Source organism: Phodopus roborovskii, unplaced genomic scaffold, assembly GCF_943737965.1.
Source record: "Phodopus roborovskii unplaced genomic scaffold, PHOROB, whole genome shotgun sequence".
Lineage (NCBI taxonomy): Eukaryota > Metazoa > Chordata > Mammalia > Rodentia > Cricetidae > Phodopus > Phodopus roborovskii.
In genome coordinates this window covers 28,829,736-28,853,554 of record NW_026126540.1, presented here as the reverse complement: position 1 = coordinate 28,853,554, position 23,819 = coordinate 28,829,736, and the positions used below count along the sequence as shown (strand labels likewise).

The following is a 23,819-nucleotide window of genomic DNA, read 5'->3' as shown; positions in this document are numbered from 1 at the left end:
AATCACGGCCAGAACAAGGAAACTTGTACTGCCATCACCTCAAACATAGTTCTTTTGAGTGAGAAGCATCCATGATTCTTTCTATTGGTTCCTTTGAAGTATTAATTAATTATTGTCAGGCACTGGAACCTTGCTGTGCAGAACATTAAAGATTCTTCCTGTCCACTGTCTGTTATATTGTGTGAAATCTTTCCACTTATGATGTTTTATGCACATTATTTTTACCATATTCTATGTATGTATACTTTTCTTGTATTCAAGACATTTGTATATTGATACAATTTGGGATATTTATCATACTTCCCTTTATAGTTCTACCTCTTGTCTTGACATTTCTACTCTAGCTTTATTTTAGGGATTTACATGTATGTATATGTAAATAGTTATATTGTTTAAGTATTTGTTCCTGCTTTACTCAGGGGAGTTTTAATCAATCTTTTAGCTAAATTTCTGAGTATTACAGATTATCTTCACTCATGTTTCCTGTACCTATGAGATTAGTCAGATATAGACATGCAGAACATGACATTTAAATGTTTTAATATTAGTACTCCATTGACATGAGACACTGTTGCTCCTGACAGCACCTTGCACTTTCCCGAAAATATGTTGGACACTGTTGTTGCTCCTGCTAATGGCCTATTGGGCAAAGAATTGCCCCCACCTTGACCACTGATTTGGACATGCAGTCCTATGTGCTTGCAGGAGACAAATATAGAAGACTGCTTGACCTTGCCAAGTCAGGGTAAGACACCCATTCTACCTCCCTGTTGTTGTTGTTGTGGTCTGTCAAGTTCTCTTGGCCTTAGCCAAAACTGGGTGTACCAACATTGCTGTGAGACCTAGGGTGACTGTCCAGGTGGCTTGCTGTTTCTGTCCTTGCTGCACCTTTTGGAAGTTATCCATACGCACTTCCTGTCTACTCTAGTATCGTTATTTTCTTTCTCAGGTCTTGATGAGGTTGAAGATTAAACTATCACAACTATTATTCTCTCTTCCTAGTTAGATATATTAGGTACTAGACTTACGTTTTCCAGCTTAGGAGAACTCTATTGTAAACTCCATTATGCCTTCACCCTAGGACTAGATATGTAGGTCATTTTGTTCTCGATTTTCCTTTTCTTAGAGCACACTTGTTATTCACTGTTTTGTATATAGTTTTGTATTAAGCCTAAATCTTTTCTTTAGACTAAAAGGGGAATTGTAGTGAGATAGTTCTTCTGTGGCACTGACCACGCCCATTGGGGGGGTGGAGCCATGGGCGGAAGTGACCTGTGGAAGGAAGTCGGAGGGAGAGCCGGGAAAAGCTCTCTTGCTGGCGTGACTCGGACAGGAGAGGATCGGGTTGAATTTCCTGGTGTTCATCTGTCTAGGTTGTAAGTTATTTCTCCCTGAATAAACATCTATTTGGCCTATTTGTTTATCCTGATCCCCTGTCCCTCTCTAACTGCCCACCTCCATCATTTCTCCATCTCTTCTCTATGTGGTGCTTGGAATGAGAATCCAGCTGGTGGTGCTGCCTAGGGAGGTTTAGGAATTGTGGCCTTGATGCTGGAAGTGTGTCACTGGAGAGAGTTTTGAGAACTTAAAAGAGTCAGACCATTACTAATTTGACTGCTCTCTTTTTGTGCTTGTGGTTCAAGATGTGTGCTCCATGTGACGATGATGGACTCATCCCTTTGGAACCATCATCCCAAACAAACCTTCCCTTTTATACTTTGCCTCAGTCTTAGTGTCTTATCACAGCAACAGAAAAGTACCTAAAACACTCTAGTGGCCACCACATGCTCTCTGTATCTATGACGTCAGCATGCTTAGCGTCTGATTTAACTGAGGACTTTCAGCATTTGTCTTCCTGTGCCTGATTCCTTTTATTTAACATGAGACTTCTAGCTTCATTCATGTTGCTATAAAGGACAGGATTTCATTCATCATGTGTGTGGTAGCACGTGTCTGCAATCCTGGCACTCTGAAAGCTGAGGAAGTAAGACCAAGAGTTCAAAGCCAGCTTAGGCTACATAATGAGTATCGCCTGGGTTACACAACAAGACTCTGTCTCAAAACAGGACATACATATAAGTACACATACGTGCATGCATACAGATATCTATATCTGCTAATTACACATGTATGTATACAATGTATGTATATATGCCCCATTTTCTTTATGCATTTATCCACGGAGAGATATCTAGGCTGATTGCACATCATGGCTATTGTGGAAGAAAGCAGCTTCAATGAACACAGGGGTGCAGAAGCTCTGAATCTGATTATCTCCTCTTAGATATATAATTAGGGGAACTGCCGGATCATGTTGCTGCTCTATTTCTAGATGTGTGAGGAGCCCATCATTTTCATATCTGTGCTAATTTGTGTTCCCACCAATAGTGAATGGGAGTCCCTCTACCTTCATGCACTTCCGGCACACACGGGAACTCTTGAGTCTCCAAATCCCTCTTTTTGTCTTCTTTCCTTCATGGGACTTCCTTTGTACCATGTACCCAGTCTGAATCCCAAAAGCCAGCCCTCACCATTCCACTTGTCTACCAGGGACTCCTACTGCCTTGACCTGCTCAGTGTAGCTACTCACAGCTTCCCCGAGTCATGCTGGCGATGAACCACCATCTCCTGCCTTGGCTTTTGTAATGTTCTCCTGTCTCTCTGCTTCCATCCTGCCCTCTATGCATTCATTTCATATAAGACCCGGGGTAAATCGTTCGTGTGCACACCCCGGGTTTCTTAGTTACCTCTTAGCTGTGTTTTAAATGCTGGGCTCAATGTGTCAACGGTCTACTTAGCTTAAAGCTAGTATCTTATCTCTGGATTACTTTAAGTTTAAAAAAAAAAAAGGCTCTTGATTAAGTGGCAAGTGGTTGACAGCGTCTGTCACTGCTTTAGCAGATTAGAATCTGGAGGGTGAAGTCAGACATTGAGACTAGGTGCCAAATCCTTCTAGAAAAGATCTTGAAAGTCACACATCTGTCACAAGGTTTTGACTGATATAGAAAAGTGTCCTACAAAATCAATCTAGGCCCACTACCCACTATGCAAACAGCTTGCTTTTGTTCAACATCAGTCACCTTTTTTTTAAAAAAAAATAATTCAGTTTTATTTATTATTGAATTGAGGGGAGGAACATGCACCACAGTGTGTGTGCGTGTGTGTGTGTGTGGGGGGTCTGAAGCTCACCTACGAGAGTCAATTCTGTCCTTCCACCATGTGGGTGCCATGGATGTAACACGTCTTCAAGAATTTGTGGCAAGCCATCTCAGGGACACTACAGCAAACAACTAATTAAGCCATGGTTAAGGCCAAAATATGTGGCCTTGGAGTTTAATGTTAAGTCTCTCACCCCCAAACTGGAACTCTGTTCCTCATGGAGCTCCTTATAGTTCATTTGCACAGAGCATGATTTAGGAGAAGTCACCCAGACCATATCTTTAGCCCAATTTAAAATTCTGTTTAATCCCTGAAGATGTCTGTAAGATATATCTTTTGAGCTATGTAACCCCAAAGCCACCTAAATCATGTGGCTAGCTACTGTTGAGACATTCAGGCAAGTCTGTCTCGATTCCCAAGCTTAAAATCTACAGTATGTATAATCACTTTCTCAACAAATCTTAAACTTGGCTTCATACATTTTAAACTTAAGCAAAGACAAGCACCCGTTACACATGAATGAAGAGCACTTCAGGAGTACTAGAACACCCCAGGCTACGGCTAGCATTGTCTGCCTGGATGTTGCCGAATTCTATTCCCCCAGCACAGGAGTACTCTGGCACTTGATAGTCATCAATGTTGGTTAAATACACTCACAAGCCAACTCCTTGGTGAACATTTCAGCCAATCAGGTGATTTAGGGATGCAAGAGACCGGTCAGAGGTGCTACCATTGTTTGATTTTGGGGCGTCTCAACAAACCAAGTCCAGCCATTTGCCTCCAAAAAAAAAATCAAATGGAAAAAAATAACAGCGAAGAAAGGAATTTATTCAATACGGCTCCATTGGGAAAAGACGGGTGGGGGGGCAAGTGTGCTCAGCTCCACTGGTAAGGGACAGATGACACACTGTATCTATCTCTGTGAGAGCCCACTTGTACTTCATATTGTGAAAAAGAATCTGCATGTTTCTTTGTTCTGAGTTAATCTGTAACCCAGATGTGGTGTCTTGATTCCAGAGGGATGCAGGGATTTGAGATTCAGTGACCTTGGTGTATCTGACACACCTCCCCTTTGACCCGGCTGGGTCTGGTTCTGTGTGTTCCTGGAGAAGCCTTTATAAGGGTAAATTCCCTTAGTCATTACAGGACTGTTTCTACATAGTGGGACAGCTTTGGTCCATCATAGGACAACATGACCAATAGTTTTTACCATGCATGGACATTGCGTCTGCATGGCTACTCTTGGAATCTTGATGGGGAGAAAAAGCTCTCTCACACCTCATGTATTTTTAAGACAAGGTTTTATGTACTGTAGGCTAGTTTTGAACTTGCTATGTAATTGAGGATGACCTTGAGTTGTCCTGAAGACACCTCCCCACCCAGTGCTAGGAGTACAGGTACCCACAGTCTTGCCCAACTAACATGGCACTGAGTATCAAACCCAGGGCTTGGTGCATACAAGACAAGCATTCTGCTCAACAAGCTTTGGTATTTATTATTTATTGACACATCCCTGCTACGTAGCCCAGGTCAGACTGAATTCTCTGTTCCCCTGACTTGCCCTTCCTGTGTTAAGATTACAGAAATGTACTACCAGGTTAAGTGTCTTGTCACTAACATATCTTAAGAGATCAAACAAAGTTAGTCTGATCTTGGTGTTTTCAGCCATAAACGAGGAAAGAGAGGTAAGTTTAATCGAGGATTAATCCACCTTGTATTACCAGTTTTTAGGTATACACTGAACATATGCAGAGCTGCTCAAGAATCTGACCCAAAGTTTGAAGGAGAGATAAGAAATGAAGGCGGAGATTGCCAAGCTTGGCGCCTGCTGTTAGCCAGCCACCCGCGGAGCCCAACGCCAGCCTCTTAGCCCTTAGTCACTGATGCACCCCTAGATCCGAGGCCTTCCGCGCCTGCGCGCTTCGGGAGCGTGGGAACGCGCGCGCGGTGCGCCCTCTGGCGGCGGTGGCGCGCGCTGCACCCGGCGCGCGCAGGAGCGAAGACGCCGGGCCGCGGGCCTCTCTGGGGATGGCGGGTGACTTGCCGCGCTTCCTGCTGGCGCTGCCGCCCGAGAGCGGACCCGAGGCGGTGCGGACGCGGGTGCAGGAGCAGGACTTACAGCAGTGGGGTCTGACGGGTGAGCCGGCCGGCGAGGCGGGGGCGGGCGGGAGCCGGGAAAGCGCCGGGCGGGACGGGCCCACGCGGGGACGGACCCGGCAGCTGGAGCGCCCCGGCCACTTTAACTCCTCCCAGTTGGCGTTTCCCCGCCAACTGTGCATGCGCACTCACTTGTTGCAGCTCCATAATTAACCCTCAAGGCTGCGTCGGACGTCGTGCTTCCCAAAGTTTGTCCTGTGGTTCCCCCACCCCCACTCCGTGCTTTCGTGTTAATACCACTTGCCCTCACGAGCTCCAGATGTGCAGACCCCAGGTGTGCAGACTCCAGATGGACCCGGAGTCGCCGCTTCCCGGGAGCTCATTCTATTCAGCGCCCCCAGCTCCCTCTCCTTACGTATTTGCAGGGAACGTAGTGCTGGTTTAACGGAAAGTCAGAATGGCTCACCGAGTCGACCATGTGGTCGTTACGTTTTGCGGTCGAGAGCAGACTAACTGTGAGGTGTGGGGTGCAGAGGAGCAAAATAAATACCGGCCCCGGGACCCAGTTTCTTAACTAGCAGATAGGTGCGTTTGAAAGAATACAGAAGCGTTCACTTAACACGGTTTGCCAAGTACCAGGAAAATGTGAGGGTTTGTTTTGTAAAGGCAACAGAAGGTGCCTTTCTGCTAGGCAGTGGCACACATCTGGAGCAGGCGGATTACATAATAGAGAGACCCTGTATTTATTTATTTATTTATTTATTTATTTATTTATTTATTTATTTTTAAATGCGTTTCTTTTGGCTTACAGAAGGACTGATGCAGATGATGAGGGTGAAGAGAAAGGTGACTCCTAGAGTCCTGCAGATCAAGCAGTTCACAATCAGGGTTTCCCCTGTATATTCAACTTTTAAAGTTTTACTTTTGAGATTATAATTATAACAATTCTCTTCCACTTTCTTCCCTCCAAACATTCCCATACTCTTCCCTGCTCTCCTTCAAATTCATGTTCTCTTCCCCCCCCACTTAGTTGCTATTGTATGCACATAATATATACAATATTGCTAAATAGTATTTGTTCTGTTTAATGTTACTTGTATGTTTTCAGTGCTGACCGTTTTCAGGGCATTGGACAACTAGTTGGTGTGCCTATTGTTCTCTGTGCAGGGTTGAAGCCTCTTGGGCTCCTCTGTCCATTTGACCAGTTCGTTGGTATCATCTCATGTTTAGGCAGTCATGTTGGTGAGACTGTAGCTGTAACTTCTGGTGTTGCTAGGAGACACAATTTCACCGTACAGTCCCCCATCCACTGGCTCTTACAGTCTTTCTAACCCCTCTTCCACAATGTTCTTCCAGTCTTAGTGTGGGAGCCTTTTATAGATGTATCCATTGGGAGCTGGATTCCACAAATGTACAGCTTGATGGGTTGTGGTTTTCTGTGTTGGTCTCAAGTCTGTTGCAAAGAGAAGTTCCCTTGATGAGACATGAGGACTGCACTTACCTGTAGGTACAAGGACAGATGTTGATAGATCGATAGGGATTATTCTGGCTTAGTAAATTAGTGGATATACATTCTCCAATAACCGTGACTTCATTAGTAGAGAGTAGTTAGCTTGGTTTCCAGTACCAGGCATGGTCTCCTTCTTGTTGAGCAGGTTAGAGAGCTGTTGGTTACCACCAAGGTATGCATGCCACTACTGTGTCCTTAGGGTTGTTATATGCTGCTTGTTGATGTGCTTCAGAGGTGGCCTAGCTGGGTAAGACTGTTGTTGCATTCCGCAGTTGGAAGTTTGCATGGTGCCTTCTGGTACTGTGAAAGCCAGTCCTGAAGGGACATTCAGGTCAGTTCCAGTTCAGGGGTCCCTGGGTCCTGTTTCTGAAGTGCATGGTGTCTCCAAAAATAGAGATGTACCTTCTACCTTTGGTAGGCAACCAAGGTCAACAGCAGTGGACTGTGTGTTTGGGAATCTCTTGGAAAGAGGGCTTCTCATGTCTGGTATTGGGGCTTTTGTCAGGTGGTCTTTGGCCCTGGGAGGGAGCATTGTCAGTCCAGATGAGGCTTGCTAAAGCTACATATGTATATTTATACCCATAATTAAGTGTATTATGGGTCTGTTTTGTTTTTACATAGTTAATATTATGATTCTTTGTGGCTTTTTCGGATACATTTATTGTTTTTATATCCTCCTCTCTCCTTCTGGGAAGTTAGCCAGGTTTCCAGTGCCAGGCTTGTATTCCATCTTGTTGAGCAGGTCTCCCCTCACCCTCCAAAAACCTCCCCTGCGTTACCTTTCCCCTTATCTGTGTACTAAATCTAGCTTTGTGGACTGGCCTTTGTTTGTTCAGCATATCTTGATTAATGTTTGTCTGTGTATCTGCCTATTCGCTTGCCAGTGGCCTTGGGAATGATTCTTTGAAATATGCAGAAGGCCCAGAAATGCCAGCTGCATGTAACACACCAAGAGGGGCATATATATCTGTAGATACATTCTTGTTGAAAGAAGTGAGCAGACAGGAGCTTGCAGGTTTGAACCAATGGGATAGAGTTGTAAGTGCAGAAGCACGTGCTGGGTATCTGCTTATGAATGGTTAGCACAGGAAAAGAAGGAAACAGATAGATTGAGCCAATACTCAATATTAAAATTTACAGTTGTTTTCTGTTTGCCAGAATAAGTGCAGTATTCTGAGTTGTCAATCCATTGAAAACATTTCTGGCCTTTCCTTCCAGTATGTGTTCATGAAATAATTTATGCCCACAAAAAAGAAATTTTTGTACACAATCCTCTTGCTGCCAGCATGTCAGTCTCTTGTCTACATACACATTTATTATCTGTGTATGATCTCTGCCTCTGCCCTCCACCCCGTGGTTAGGGAGGCTCAACCCTGGGGTTCCATGTAGATATGTTGTTGAAATCATGATATTGGATGATTTCTTATATTAATCCATAGTTTAGGCAGACCTTCTTGGGTATTAGGTTATTTTTAATTTTTGCTTTCATAGGTAATGCTGATAGATATTTCACAGCCAAATATTTGTTATAGTTATGGATTTAATATATTAGATTTTTTAATTATTTTATGTGTATGAGTGTGTTGCCTGCTTATATGTGTATGCACATGTGTGCCTAGTGCCATGGAGATGAGAAGAGGTCATTGGATCTCCTGGAACTGGAGTTACAGGTAGTTGTGAGCCACCATGTGGGTGCTGGGAATCCCAGGTCCTCTGCAAAAGCAACAAGTGTTTTTAACCCCTGAGCCAACTCTCCTGGCCATAGTTATGGACTTTTAAATCTTCCAGATAGTGTATCTAGAAAACAGAGGGCAAAATATTTGTACATTTCCTTACATTGAGCAAAACTGGTTATTTTCAATTTGGGAAGTTAAAATGGCTATTTTATTGCGTACCAGAATTTTTTTATGTGGTTACTAGTAATGATGGGCATTTGGTTGTTTATCTTTGCATTCAAAAGGCACCTTAGGGACATTTTTGGGGTGATAATGTGCAGACCAACTTTTTTGTTGTTGTTTATTTGTTTGGTTGTTCTGTTGCTTTGGTCTTCTGCCTAAGAGCGAGGGAGAGACTCACCCAGACCCTAGAGGTTAGGAAATAGCATGTGTTTCTCGATTCCTGTGGTTCTGTCATGGCATGATTGCATGAAAGCAAGCACATGATTTGGAGCAGGACTGCCGCAGGCAGCTTGGGTGGCGTTGATGTGTTCTGCCGGTTTCTCTCATGACTGTTACCTGTGGGTTTTGGTTAGGGTGTGGAGCACCTATGTTGGCATGGATTAAGGCGGGAGGGAGGTGGTTGGTTTTTGGAGCTGCCAATGCAATGACCTGTTTTTTGTTTTGTTTTCTGGCTTCCTGTTCATGGAGGTAGACACACTGATGGTGGGTCAGTTCTGTCGTGCTGGTACTGCATTCTACCCAGATGCTAACCATAAGACCACTCCTCCATCCCTGCAAATATTTTATGGTGACCTAATTCTCTGTATCAAACTTGTTTCTGTTTAAACTACTTAGAATAATTTCTGTCTTTGCATTTGACTCTTAAATGTTAGTGCTGTTGTCTGTGTAGATTATTTTATGTCATTTTTAAAAAATTAAACTTTTAGGGATCAGAGAGACAGCCTACAGTTACGAGTGTGTACTACTCTTGCAGAAGACCAAGTTTTCCAAGCACAGACAGCGCAGCAGCTTCCAACAGACTATTATTCCAGTTCCGTGTGTCTGACACCCTCGTCTGGCCTTTCCAGACATCTGCACTCACATGTACATAACCAGACACAGCCACACACACATACACACATGTAAAGAGTACGTTTTTTCCTCCCGCCGCCTGGTCTTGTCCCACCGCCGTGCCAGCCCCAATTTGATATAATTTTGTTGGCCCATTACTAGTTTTTTATTGGCTAGCTCTGTGTTAATTATTAACCCATTTCTATGTATTTTCACGTGGTCTTACTGAGAGCGGAGGAATGGCGGTTCTGTTCTGTCCAGACTCTCCATCTTGACCCCTCCTTCCTACTTCCTCTTTCCTCCTCATCTCCTAGTCCCTCCTATCTCCTTTCCTACTGGCCAACAGTGCTTTATTCATTAACGAGTATGAGAAACATATATACATAATGGCATCTCCCATCATCCACATACACACACACGCACACACACACACACACACACACACACAATTAAAACCAAATCTTTTTTAAATAGGAAAATTAAACTATTATATTACAGCAGTCACAGAGTCAGTCACATGCAGTAGCAGGAAACAACACAGGAGCTTCTCCTGTGGACTCCATCTTGTTTTCCCCAGTGTTACCAACTTTGCAAAATAAGATGTGAGTTAGGCGTTGATATCCACCTACAGTCAAGGTCCAGAACCGTAAGCCCCTCCAGCTGCCTGCTGACGGCCCCACTTACCGTAAGCCCCTCCAGCTGCCTGCTGATGGCCCCACTTGTTTTCTTACCACCATTGTCTTGATCCTTTGCAACCACTGTCTTCTGCCTTCTAGTTTGTCTCCCCCTCCCTCCCCCACCTCCCACCTGCCCCTCCCTCTCTCCTTCCCTTCCTGCCCTCCCCCTCCCTCCTTTCCTCCCTTCTCCCCCCTCCCTCTTCTTCCCCAGTGCTGGGGATTGAACCTATGATTTTGCTGACATGGGCATGCACTCTGCCACTAAGCTACCTCCTAGTCCAGTCTTTTCTGTTTCTATAATTTTGTCTTAAGTGACGTATAACTCCTGTCGAATGGTGTATAATCTCTAGAGGTTGACTTTCCCCACTATTCTATTTGATTTTTCTTCTTGGTGAGAAGCATGGATTTCCCACAGGCTGTTTGCCATCTATACACGGAAATTATGTGAATTGTTCTAGATGTTTTGCTTTTAGCCTCCTGCCTCTAGGGTTGAAAGCATTTGTTTGCTGTTTTGATGTGAAGATAAGTTTTTATTGTGACAAACACTGGGGAGTGCTGTGCCTGGGTCATGGGCTGGTTGCATGTTTAAAGGAAGCGTCTGTGCCACTGTTTGTATAACTGCCCCCTCCATTCTAATAGTGGTGGTGATATCTACGGTGGTTTAAACATGAATGTCCCTATTGCTTTTCTCTTTGTCCTGCCCCCCAACCCCCCCACCCCCCCACCCCCGTTTGTTTTTGTTTGGATTTTCAAGGCAGGGTTTCTCATATAACAGGTCTGGCTGGCTGTCTTGGAACTCACTTTGTAGACCAGGCTGGCTTTGAGCTCACAGAGATCTGCCTGCTTCTACCTCCTGAGTGCTGGGATTAAAGGCGTGCACCACAGCTACACAGCTTATTTTTGCCCAGTTCTTAACTTGATTATTTTTTTTTCACTTGACATTTGAGTTCTTTTTTATTCTAAATAATAAGATTTTTCTTTCAGATATATGGGTTTGTAAGACAATTATTTTGCTCAGACTTAATCAGATTTATCTTACTATAGCTTTTTGCTTACTTATTTGTGGTGTGAAATGTAAGAATTTGGGCTGTCAAGATGGCTCAGTGGGTAAAGGTACTTGCATATACAGACCTAATGGCCCAAGTTCAGTTCCTGGATGCCACAAGAAGTAAGGGACTGGCCCTAAGAGTTGTCCTATAAGTATTCTACCACTCATGTGTTTGTGCTCACACACACACACACACACACACACACACACACACACACAAACACATATATGTACACATATACATAACTTACAAAGGAAAAAAAGAATTTGTGGTGGTCTCTTTACAGATCCTAAAAACTTTTTGTCATTCCCCTCCCCATTTTTATAATTTTACATTTGAACCTGTGATCCATTTTTGACTTAATTTTTGTTCCATAAGGAGTTAATAGAGTTCTGTTTTAGTTCAGATTAGTGTAGTTCTCTCCCTTGAGACTCATGCAGTGGATTATTTAGAAGCTTTATGAGTGTTTAGTTTCCAGGATTTCCGAAGCTCCCTTCTTACATTTCCATCCGCGGGTTCCAATTTGACTGCATTGTGAGCAGCTCCTGCACATCTCCTGAGGCTTGTCCGATGGCTTGCGGTGTGGTGTGAGTTCCATAGCACTGAAGAGAATGATCAGCACTGTTGGGTGTCAGGGGGCCTGAGGTCCCATTTGGAGGCGCTTTGGGAAACACATTCCCTTGTTCTTTCTGGCATCCAGAGGCTGACCCTGGCTTGCTGGGAATGCCTGTGCTCCACCCATATAGCCAGCATCTTTGCATCTCTTGGCTTCTTCTTCTGCATCATTGCTAGTGCTCAAGTGTTTCTCCTTTTGATTTGGTCTGACAGTTAGGGTGGGTCCTCCCACCCCAATTAACTTAATCTAGAAAAACCCTCACAGACATTCCCAGAGAGGTGGCTCCAAGGCGATTCTATGTCTTTTCAAGTTGACAGTACAGACCAAAGCACTTTATATGATAAAAGTTACGATGCCTTCTTCTCCTGTTTGAAAGTTTTTAAGTCTTCTAATGATCTGCAGGGATAATAGTCTCAAAATGAAAGCTTTTCAAACAAGCTTTTAGCTATATACCCTGGAGGCTTCCGCAGGGCTGCCCTCTTCTCTCTTATTTAAACTTTGAATTTGCCCAGACACCCTCGTTTGCCAAAGTGTACATTTTCCATATTCCTGGAACTCTTTTATCTCTGGATTCTCACTGTAAATCTGACTGCAATCAGCAAGCAGAATCCATGCCACAGCTTAAATGCTGGGCCGTGTTGAAATTCCCTAGTAAGAACTTTAATCCGTTACTTTTGAATTCAGCCTCTGGACCCTGACAGAACAGAGCTGGGTTGATTTCCCAGCATGCACCAGGTAGAGTCCTGTCCCCCCTGAAACATCCATACCCTGACCTGCACTCCTGAATTCCTGCACTCTTCTGGATGCCCAGCAGCATCCTCCTTACAGTATACTCGGGCTCTTTAGACCACAGCTCTTAACCTCCCTCCTGCAAACGAGTTCTACAAACAGCAAGCCCAGATGGGTCATAGCAGTGACCCCATTTTCAACATTAGTTGCTTTTCTTATCTCTGTGACAAAATATCTGATAAAAGTAATTTAAGGAGGAAGGACAGACTTACCCTGAATTATGATACAGATATAAAGTTCATTTCGGGAAGCATGGTAGTCCGAGCAGGTCCCAGAGATGGCAGTAGGAGATTTGAGGCCGCACATGGTATGTGGTAGGTGAGCTTGGGTCAGAGGTGGAACCAGGCTATAACCCTCAGGGTCTGCTTCCTAGTGCCTGCCTCCACTCCCTCCATAGGCCACACCCCCTCAAGCTTCCACAACCTACCTGAGTGAAAAAAAAGAAATAAAAAAGGAAGGGCATGGCTGCTCCTAGGTATGGAGGAGGAGAAGGTTTATTGTAGGTGACAGGGAGAGCATAGGCAGAGGCAGGGACATCTGGGAGAGTCCAGAGTGGTCATGACCCTGAGCCTGACCATGTGAGGAGAGGGTGTGAAGAGCCAGCCTGCCTAGTTTGTAAAGACAAACTAGGTTCATTCCTGTTTATGATTAAAATTCTGTTTCTCAAGGATTGGGCTACGCTCTACCTGTAACCTTAACTACAAATGTCTCCGTACTGCCTATTCTAGGAATGGCAATCATGTCTTTGTTTCAAAAAGTTGTTTATAAGCATCTTGCAATCCCACCTTTTTTTTTTTTTTTTTTTCAAAAGGTTATAGAACTATCTGTTGTGATAACTACCTTATTATGCCCACCTTGCAGCCATGTCTGTCTCAGGTGGGACTAACTTGTTGTGTTTATGTTCTGCTCCTGTAACTCTCGCCTATCTTGCCCATCAAATCCCCCATTTGGAAAACCCCCTACCCCTGAACTATAAAATCCTGGTCTTCCTCATAACTAGCGCTGACCTCTCATATCCACCTTAGGGGGAGGCAGCCCACATATAGGAATAAAAAACCAGGATGATTTGGGTTAGTGGTCTTCTTCCTCCCTCTTGGGATTAACGGGGAGGTAAGAGTAGCTGCTGACCAAGAGGGGCAGCCTGGGCCAAGAGACAGGCCAAGAGAGTAGATGAAGCAACCAGGTAACCCACATGGCTGATTATATAGCAGGGGAAAGGGCAACCCAGCCCTGGGCTGGAGAATTAGGGTAGGGGCTTGGGCATGCCAACCAGGAGGGCCCTGTGATGGTGTGCCCTTTGTCGATGAGTTGCTTTGGTAATGTTCACTTCCGGGAGTGAGTAGTAGTGGAGGGAGTCTCGGGCAGCAGAGGTCAAAACCTTAGGCTTCTGTCAGAGGGTTGGGTGGGTGACAATGACAGCGTGCTTTCGGAGTTTGAATGAATGATAGGTGGTAGCCCGAGTCTGCATAAAAGGTAGCCAGTGGGAGGTGAGCAAGCGCTACAACTGGTCAGGTTTGGCTTGTGGGAGACGAGGCCGTCTTTGAACCTGAAGCCTGATGAATTTCAGCTCTTTGGACCGCTTCTGTTTTCTATTTCTAGGGATTCATCTACGCTCTTATCAGCTGGAGGGAGTCAATTGGCTGGTCCAGTGCTTCCATTACCAAAATGGCTGTATCCTGGGAGATGAGATGGGCCTGGGGAAGACCTGCCAGGTACCCTACCGCTGCCGTTGAGCGAGCAGAGTTCACCTCCACACGGTTCATGGTTACCCTCGCCCCCTCATTGCAGCAGTGTGGGTTTCTTACCAGGATGTGAAATACATAAAGGAACGTGACAAGAGATTGAGGTCTTCTTTGAGTTGCTTTTTCTAGTTTGGGTTTTAAAACTTGTGCCACTGCTCTTGTTTGACCGGTTTTGTTGTTTTATTTTTTAAACATGTGTCTGGGAGACACATGCTGATGCCTCAATTAGGAGAACATTTGATGGGCCTGGGCCAGGGCTTTTCTCTGTTGAAAAGAAATTTACCTGCCCTAGTGTCAAGTTGGCTTTGACTTCCTTAGCAGTACTTTATGCGGTACCTGCTTTCTGGATCTGTCTCCAGATAGTATAGGGTGAGGGTAGTACCCTGTGGTTTCCAAATTCACTTAGACAACAGATGGCCTCGACCTGGAAAGTCAGATGTGATAGGCATTGTTAGGCAGGTGGATTATTGATATTGACGTATCTGTCAGGATGATCAGCCTTGGGTTGACATGTCATTCGTGGGTTTGGGTTGATAGAGAGTCCAGTTACATCATACCACATGGTTAATCACATGGGTTTCCTAATCTATAGAATATTATTACAGTCAGTGTTGTTGATATACACGGCAAAGGCCAGCCGATTGAAAACCATGGTGATGGGCATTTCCCAATCCAGAGAGGTTTCACAAGTGACCACTAGGAACAGTCAGGGGTCTTATCAATCCTGTTAGAAGCTAACCACCTCCTTCCAAAACTCACGATATTTATACAGACCTCAGTCTGAAGTCATGCATAGGCTAGCCTGGTCTTAGGTTGGAGACTACCTCATTTAAGGCAGGCACACCTTGCTCATCAATCTCAGAGTTACTCAGAGAGCGGCATGACCTCTGGAGAGGGTACCCTGGCTGCCTTAAGGACCCAAACTTGACAGACTCTTGGGTCACTGAAGGACCCTTCATGTGTCACCTTTGTTTCAGTCATTGGCTCTGTCCATTGACCCCATTCAGCACACATTCTCCTTGTCTTTCAGACTTTAACTTTCCCTAAATATGTCACCTCCAAATCTGGTTTGGTAAAAGTTTGTTTAGAATTTATGCATTTAGCCGGATGTTGGTGGCATACGCCCTTAATCCCAGCACTCAGAGGCAGAGGCAGGTGCATCTCTGTGGGTTCGAGACCAGCCTGGTCTACAGAGCTAATTGTAGGACAGGCTCCAAAGCCACAGAGAAACCCTGACTCAAAAACCAAAACAGAATTTATGTATTTATATCATGAAGGTCATATTGGGCTGAAGGGCCCTTATAAAATGTCTGGTGCTCACACTGGTTGAGTGCCACCCTTATAGAATGAGTGTTCAGTTTTCTGGAAGAGTTTATGCAATATTAATGTTTTTTCTTCGTTTAAGGTTTCTCAGAACCCTCCTGGGCCTACAGACTTGCTATGTTGCCTTCTCTGGTGGATAGTGATAGACAGAAACTTTCTCAAGTGCCATCTTGAGGGCAGCTAAAGAGATCTGCTTGATGCAGCCAAGTCACTCTGAGAAGCTTGCCCTGTGCAGCTTGCGCTGAGAGGTCCAGTCACATAAATCATTTTAAAAGGACACTGTTTCTGTTGTAGACTGATATATCTTATAAACCAGTTGTCTCTCATCACAGCATTCCAACCATAGTCTCGAACAGCAGTGAACATATAGTTCATACAGTTTGAATTTTGTCAGTCTGATAACTGCCATTGTAATTTTGCATTTTATATTTTGCAAACAACCCAATTTAATTAAATGTTTTATAGGTGAGGAAAGAGGGATCCATATTGTGCTATGTAAATGAATCTTGAAAAATCTTTGGCATGTAGCTTTCTCAGGGTTTTGATTTATGTTTACAGTGCCCCACTCCCCAACACCTCAGCATTTGGGCACGGCTCATGTACCCTCATGTCTTTATTTTTCCTGTGCAGTGTGGCATCTTTCAGAACTCATACAGGAGTGTCCTGAAGGAAGCCTTTGGACTTTACAAAGCAAGGAGTCATCCTTTGTTATATGACTGGGAGCAGACTCTGACTGAGTACATGTAGGAGGGAGGAAAGCTGTAGGGAAAGAGGGGAGGGGTTTAGGACGGAGGACATCACAGACAGCCACCACGTGTGGGCCATTCTCGCAGTCATGTCTTGGCACAGCTGGTATTTTATTTTAGAGTATTGCTGAGCTGACCTCGTCCACCAGGTGCCTCGTTTTCTTTGATTTCTATTCTTTCCTGGCTTTTTTCTCTGCATTAGAGGTTCAGTTACATAAATAACAATCCTCACGGCTTGGTAACTACTTTAGTAACTGAGTGCCTTAAATCTCTTTGGCAAGTTTACCGAGGCTTCCTTGATTCCCTCAAGGAAAGGCAAATCCCTAACACAGAAAAGAGCATACATAATTTCATTGTAAAACAAGTCACATGTAGAGGTGCGTCTGTGTGCATGTGTACATGTGTATGTGTGTTCTGGTGGCTGTGAGGACTTTGTGGTTATTTTTCGTGAGGAAATGGGATCAGAACTGACGTCTTTTTCTGTGTTCCAGACAATCGCTCTCCTCATTTACTTGGTGGGAAGACTGAACGACGAAGGGCCGTTTCTGATTCTTTGTCCCTTGTCTGTTCTGAGCAACTGGAAGGAAGAGCTGGAGAGGTACAGAGTAAATTAGATGAAGTTTTACTCTTTGCCCTGGTTAAGAAATTCTGGCTGGTGTAGAAAAGATGATAAAACAATAGTGTCTTATACAGTTAATGAGTCTATTCTAGAAAGGCCTGAAATGAAGCAAGGTAGGTAGACACTGGGTATCCAGCATAAGAGAATCCAGGTGTTATGGCTACTGTTTGACAGTTTAAAGGTCGGTACTCATTTTCAGTAAGGTTTAATGGACGGAAGGAGAGCCATCCTTCTCACTGATGTAAGAAGTGACTAATGTGGGAAAAGTTTCTGTCAACACAAGGCTTTTAGACATGCCACTATGGGTGAATGTTTACATCAGAGCCTCACCTGAGCTTGGCTGTGACCCTAGGCTTGATTTGGAGACCCCGGGACTCTTTCTGCATGGCCTCCCAGGGTCTGCACAGTGAAGTGTGTTTTCCAGGTAACCCACACTGTCCTGTGGCTCTGACATTGCTCTGCTCATCTCTTTTTCTGCCCCAGATTTGCTCCAGGTCTTTCCTGTGTGACATATGCAGGTGACAAGGAGGAAAGAGCCCGCCTTCAGCAAGACCTCCAACAGGGGCCTCATTTTCACGTGCTGCTGACTACCTACGAGGTAACATCCGCTTCTCCGGCAAGAACCCCTGACCTGGGCGGAAGAAGTTGTTAAGACCACTACAATTCTATTTAGACAGGGTGTCCTTTCGGGGTCTGGGGGGAGGGAGGTGACACTTCATCACATTCTCAAAGAGACTTTGTGATCGTAAGGTAAAGGATCATGGGACTTCATGCTGGTTAGTTTCCTTCCCTCTCATTCCTGCTGCGTCATGGGGCGTGGCACTTGAGCTGTCTCTTGGTAGATGAATGGAAGTGGTGAAGGAAAGGGGCTCCTGTGTGGTAACTGAAGCACAGGGATGGAGGACACTTAGTGTCTTAGTTAGGGTTTCTATTGCTGTGTTAAACGCCATGAGCAAAATAACATGGGAAGAAAAGGGTTTATTCTTCACTGAGGGAAGTCAGGGCGAGAAATCAAGGCAGGAGCTGATGCAGAGGCCATGGAGGGGTGCTGCCTACTGGCTTGCTCCACCCACTTTCTTACAGAACCCAGGACCAACAGCCCAGGGATGGCATCACCCACAGTAAGCTAGGCCCGCCCCCAACATATCAATCATCAATCAAGAAAACGCCCATAGACTCTCCCCAGGCCTATCTGGTGGGGTCAGTTTCTTAACTAAGGTTCTCTCCTTCCAAATGACTGGCTTGTGTGAGGTTGACTTAGAACTAGCCAGCACACTTAGCTACAATCTCCTCTTAAGTTCTTGTTGAACAAAGACTTGGGTCCTGTTAGGAGACCTTCCCCTTAGCCAGACTCCCTTTTGTTTGGACTTAGGAAGGATGCTCAGAGCTTTGTAAGGCAGGACTGGACTGCTCTAATTGGAGAGAGAAACTAAGACAGGGAGTAGCTTGTTGGCACTGGCGTTTCCTGGCACTGACCTTTTTAACTTGTCTCCCTTTCTTTTTCAGATTTGCTTGAAAGATGCCTCGTTTCTAAAATCGTGAGTAGGCTGTACGGCCCTAGGAACTGCAGCATGAACCGTGAAGTCACGTGTTCCGTTCATACTGTGATAGTCTACCCTACTCCTGCCTGTGTCTTTTCTTGAAGTATTGATGGCTAACGTAGATTTTAGGACTTCTCATTAGTCTTTTGTTTCATTTAAGTGAGCATGTTATCTTTCCCACGAGAGGAATGTATGCTTTCCTCTTTTCCTTTCTATTTTAATGCAGTTTTATTTGGTGAGGGCACTAGAGATTAAAACCAGGGATTTGGTTATGCCAGGCAAGTGTCCTATCACTTCTCTTTTTTTTAAGTGGTCTGTCTGCCTGCTTGTCTGCCCTCTCTCTCTCTGTGTGTGTGTATGTGTGTGTGTGCGTGCGTGCGTGCGTGTGTGTGTGTGTGTGTGTGTGTGTGTGTGTGTGTGTGTAAGTTGATTCTCTGTCTCCCACTGTTTTGTTTATTCTCTTCTTCCTGGCACTATGTGGCACACTCCAGACTAGCTGACCCTCAGAGTCTGCCAGATTCTTGTCTCTCTATGGCCTGTTTTACTGTAGGAGTGTTAGGGTCACAAATGCACTACCGTATGTATCGGCTTCTCACATGGGTTGCAGGGATCAAACTCGGGCCACTGGGCTTGTGCATGAGGGCTCTCCCCTGCCGAGTCAGCCTCTCACCACTCTAACGAGTGTTGGTCTGCCTCTGGAAATTGGAAACTGGGAGAACGCCCAGCGGGACCGGGGAGGTTGGTTTGAGAGCAGACCCTACAAAGACAAAGTCCGGTTAGGGAGTGAGAAATCTACCAAGGGACGGGGACGGGAGAGGTAGCTCAGTGGTTAGAGTGCTTGCTGCCTTTCAGCAGATCTGAAAGAGCATATACATATGTGCTCTATTACGGAAAGTTGCTCTTGCTACTGTGCAGCAAATCACGCTCTGCATGGTGTCAGCAAAGCAGGAGATACGGGGCCTGGTCCCCTTCAGCACTTCTTACTTAAATCCCGCCTTTTTGTCTGTTGTGGCGCAGCTGTCGCTTTAATTTTTCTTAGGGCTTTGACTCTCATTTCTGCCTTCTGAGCCTGACCAAGTCACCTGACCTTTCGAAGCTTTCATCTCCCCATTGGCCCGATCCTGTCTGTTCCTTGTGTTCTTTTGTGCTAAATACCCAGAGCTGCAAGTTCAGTGCCTGGCACGTGGTTATAAATGTTTCTGCTTTCTCTCTGGCTTTGGCTCCTTCCTTCCTGCCATCTTTTCTGCCTGAGGGGGAAGCCCCTGGGATGTAACCCCGTGTGCAGCTGTTGTCCGTGCACATGGCTGTGTCTCAGTGGGAAGGAAGGGGATTCAGACGTGTTTCTAAGGCCGGACTTGTGGTTAGCCTGTCTAACAGTACTTGTAGCCTCATAGCGAGGTGGCTGTGAGACATGAATGAGTCGCACAAAGCTGAAAGTGGATTTTCTCTCACAGCTTCTCTTGGAGTGTTCTTGCTGTGGACGAAGCTCATAGATTGAAAAACCAGAGCTCCCTGCTGCATAGGACACTTTCAGAGGTAAATTCACAGGGTAGCCTAGGCTTTCTTCTAACTGCCTGCTGTTAGAGATAATCTTTTAAAGAGTGGTTTTAGTGTTACAACAAAATTGAGCAGAGGATGCAGAGATGTCCCGTGTGTGTGTGTGTGTGTGTGTGTGTGTGTGTGTGTGTGTGTGTGTGTGTGGTCGTGTCGTCCCCGTGCGCCCCCCCCCATTCATTTCTTCCCCTAATTTACCAACTTTCCATTGGAACAGTGAATTTTCCATTGGAACAGTGTATCTGTGAATTTGTTGCAGGTGTCAGGACAGTGTTGACATTGTCACCGAGAATCTGTAACGCAGAGGAAGTCTGTAGTGTCAGAGCTTTTCAAAAACTATTAAAAAAAATAGTTTAGGCCTGAATAGTATAGATTTAGTTGAAACTTTTCTTTTTTAGTCAGATTACTGCAGGGCTAAATGAACATTCATGCGGCGTACCAGGAAGTATGTAGTATCTTTCATTCTGTCTTTCATAAGATAATGTTTGGAAACATTTCGGCTCTCTTTGGATCATATTGGGTTTCTTTACAGAGTCAGCCTCACCATAAATCTCTGTTTGTGGTAGCAGACATATTGGGCATATTGTGCCTCTCCTATATTTACCCATTTGAAGAATGTAATTACTCACAGGAAGACCAACTCCATGCCATCTCATATCACCTTCATCCTCTATGGTCTTTGTCTGTTATAAAATGTGATACATTGTTCTCATTCTCCCTTGGCTTCTCCCACTATTCTGGAAGCATGGGAATTATTTATTTTTTTCTGAGGTGCCCATGGATAGTGGACTCTCTTTCTCCCAATTGGAAGCTGTGTTCATTCATGAGACTACACATTAGGTTTTCTGGTGATTAAGTTTGGTAATAAATCACTTGTATTTGAACGGAAACCTTTGATCTGAGTTCTGTAGTCACCGGCGTACAAGTTACAGTGTAGGAGTTTGAGAGCAGATACATTTTCTAGATTGCTGTCCCCTCATGGGGCATCCTCCCTGTTACTCTCTGGTGCCACTACCTTCTTTTTAGGGACCCTTAGCAGTGTCTCCTTCCCAAGAGGTTTTTATTTTAGTCCATGTGCTGCTTTAGCGCTGTGCCACGGGCTGGGTCATAATGAACAGACATGTACTCATCACCGTCCTGAAGGCTGGGAAGCCAGATCGAGGTTTTAGGGACTGTGTTATGTGGCGGATGGGCCAGAGAAAGAAGCGAAAGCTAGCTCACTGGTCCTTTGAAGAGGCCCTTGATCCCCTTCCAGAGGAGCCCCTGTGCCTCGTACCTCTTGGTACTTTGGAGGGAGCACATTCGCGTCCTAGCAGCTGTCATATGCTAGGTGTCTCTCCTTGACAGAGAAGGCTTCGTAAACTCCTGTGCCGATTTACTGATGTACGGAGTGAGAAGAGACGGGTGCAGGGACCGTGGCTTGTGGGTTGGAAATGGGGAGACTGAGTTTTGTTGTCATCTTCAGAGCCTACGCGTATTATTCATCAGGAAACCAAGGCTCAGAGGGATGGAGCGGGAAAATTGCTCTGGGGCATGTCAGTATTCTTTTTTAGGTGAGGTTTGGATTGTAGATCACTAGGTGCTTGAACAGAAAATACATTTATGTAGGTGAGGCATGCTGACACAGATCTTTAACCCCAGCATTTGGGAGGCAGAAGCAGGCAGCTCTCTATGAGTTTGAGGCCAGCCTGGTCTACAGAGTGAGTTCCAGGCCAGTGAGACATGCCCTCCCCCTCCCCAAAGGAAGCAAAAAGCCAAGCAACCAAACAAAACCATTTTTTTTTTATTGGACTGAGAGGTGGGAAGGAGAGATTCTGTCGGTTTTCTCCCTTGATACTGTCTGTGAGACTTGCAAGTGACCTGAATGTGAAAATGGGAGTTTGTTCTGGGATTTATGTTTCATACTTACAGTGCTTGTACAACCAAAGCTGCCATAAAAATCTATGCGGAACAATACTTAATATATGATAAGGTGTGTGCTAATACAGCATTTTATATGCAAGCCTTATAAAGTACTATAAAGACAGATTGTCTCTGATTTGCTTTTAGTTGTAAGTTTTGATACCAAAGTGGACAGTGCTTAGTCCACTTTGTTTCTGAAAATTTCAAGAAATCCCTTCTGTTTGGGGCTGTCATGTGGCACAGAGTCCAGAAATGCCATAAAGTTTTACAAAAGGCACTGTTGTAGTATTGATCTTGCATCTTACCTGCAGGGGAGGGGCCTGGTATGTTAGCGTTTTGCTTCTTCAGCTCCGTGTGCATGCGCACACTTGTCTCGGTTGCTTCGTATGCTTTCCCATGTAGCCTGTGATTTAACTCTGCAAGATCAAGTAACAGCAACACGGGTGACTGCTCTGAAACACGTGTGCCGGAAGTGACGTGACTTACATACATCCTTATAGCACTGTCTTTTTGTAGGACCACTTTCTGCTTCTTAGAGCTGAAACCAGAGTCATTTCCTTCATCAAGTAAAACACACAGCCTGCCCCCGAGCCTCCTGGCGTCCTGCCCTGTTGGTCGTTCCCACTGCACCGTGCTTCTCTCTGTTGGGCAGCCCCCAGTCTTTGTTCCCGCCGTGGGGGACTTTTCATTTTGTTGGTTTGTGTTTAAGTTCTCAGTGGTCTTCCGTCTCCTGCTCACTGGAACCCCCATCCAGAACAGCCTCCAGGAGCTCTACTCCCTCCTCAGTGTCGTGGAGCCTGATCTCTTCTGCAGGGAGCAGGTGGAAGACTTTGTTCATCGTTACCAGGACATCGAGAAAGAGTCCAAATCAGGCAGGTTTCTCTTCCTATCATCCCCAGGAGGGCTTGGCACCCAGACTGCCTTCCCGTCTAACAGCTGTAGATAGAAGACAGACAACCAGAAGCCCAGAGAGGTAAAGAGCCATAAACAAAAGGCTGGTGCTAGATACCCTGTTGTCTTCATTGGTCAGCCTGTGCTCGACTCTCTGGGACTCATAGTTAATTTTTGGAAGAGGTAGGAGGTGCCTAGTACAGGACCATACTGTCATTGGGTGTTCCTTTTTAACCATGCACCCTAACTAAGAGTCTTAAAGAGAGATGAGATATAGAAGTGTGTGTGTATGTGTGTGTGCGTGTGTGGTGGCAGGGGCTGGTGGTGGTGGTGGGTGGGCTTCATCATTCTTGTGTGGGTGGCAGCTTTTGCTTGTACCTTTGCCCCTCTGTCTCATAGGATTATGTGACTATTCCTGTGATATTACTAGGATGCTTATACAGGATTTTGCTTTTGTATGCATGAGTAAGTATGAGTTGGAGGGGTGTTTCATAGTAAAACGCCCCAGACTATGGGCTAAAGATTTTCCCCACGTAACTCCCATGGTTAGAGTTGCCAGAGAAGTTTCAGATATCCAGTCAAGTATTACTTGGTCATACTGTACTAAAACGTCGTTTGTTGTTATGTGAAATTGCAGTGTATCTGGTTACTTGTCCTGCGTGTTTTATTTTCTGTATCTGGCAATCTTGACGTGGAGTGTAATTCTGATTTAGAATGGGTTTTTGACATTCAAGATACCTATCGAGGGAACAAACGATTTGAGGTCAAATGAACCAGATTTGGCCGGGAGGTGGTGGCACAGGCCTTGAAACCCAGCACTCAGTCTCAAAAAACAAAACAAACAGACAAACAAACAGAACCCCCTAGTTTTGAAT

The 23,819-nt window shown here is 45.1% G+C and overlaps 1 protein-coding gene across 1 annotated transcript in view; it reads left to right on the top strand.

Moving 5' to 3' along the window:
* Nucleotides 1–5,127: 5,127 nt before the first annotated feature.
* The window catches only part of Chd1l (chromodomain helicase DNA binding protein 1 like), a 47,579-nt gene continuing 28,887 nt past the window's right edge, over nucleotides 5,128–23,819 (top strand). Inside the window, exons 1-7 of the mRNA XM_051199333.1 lie at nucleotides 5,128–5,296; nucleotides 14,226–14,338; nucleotides 16,929–17,035; nucleotides 17,540–17,654; nucleotides 18,563–18,594; nucleotides 20,052–20,133; nucleotides 22,763–22,925. Of these exons, the coding sequence (XP_051055290.1) occupies nucleotides 5,188–5,296; nucleotides 14,226–14,338; nucleotides 16,929–17,035; nucleotides 17,540–17,654; nucleotides 18,563–18,594; nucleotides 20,052–20,133; nucleotides 22,763–22,925 (721 nt within the window). The 5' untranslated portion in view covers nucleotides 5,128–5,187. The remainder of the gene's footprint in view (nucleotides 5,297–14,225; nucleotides 14,339–16,928; nucleotides 17,036–17,539; nucleotides 17,655–18,562; nucleotides 18,595–20,051; nucleotides 20,134–22,762; nucleotides 22,926–23,819) is intronic.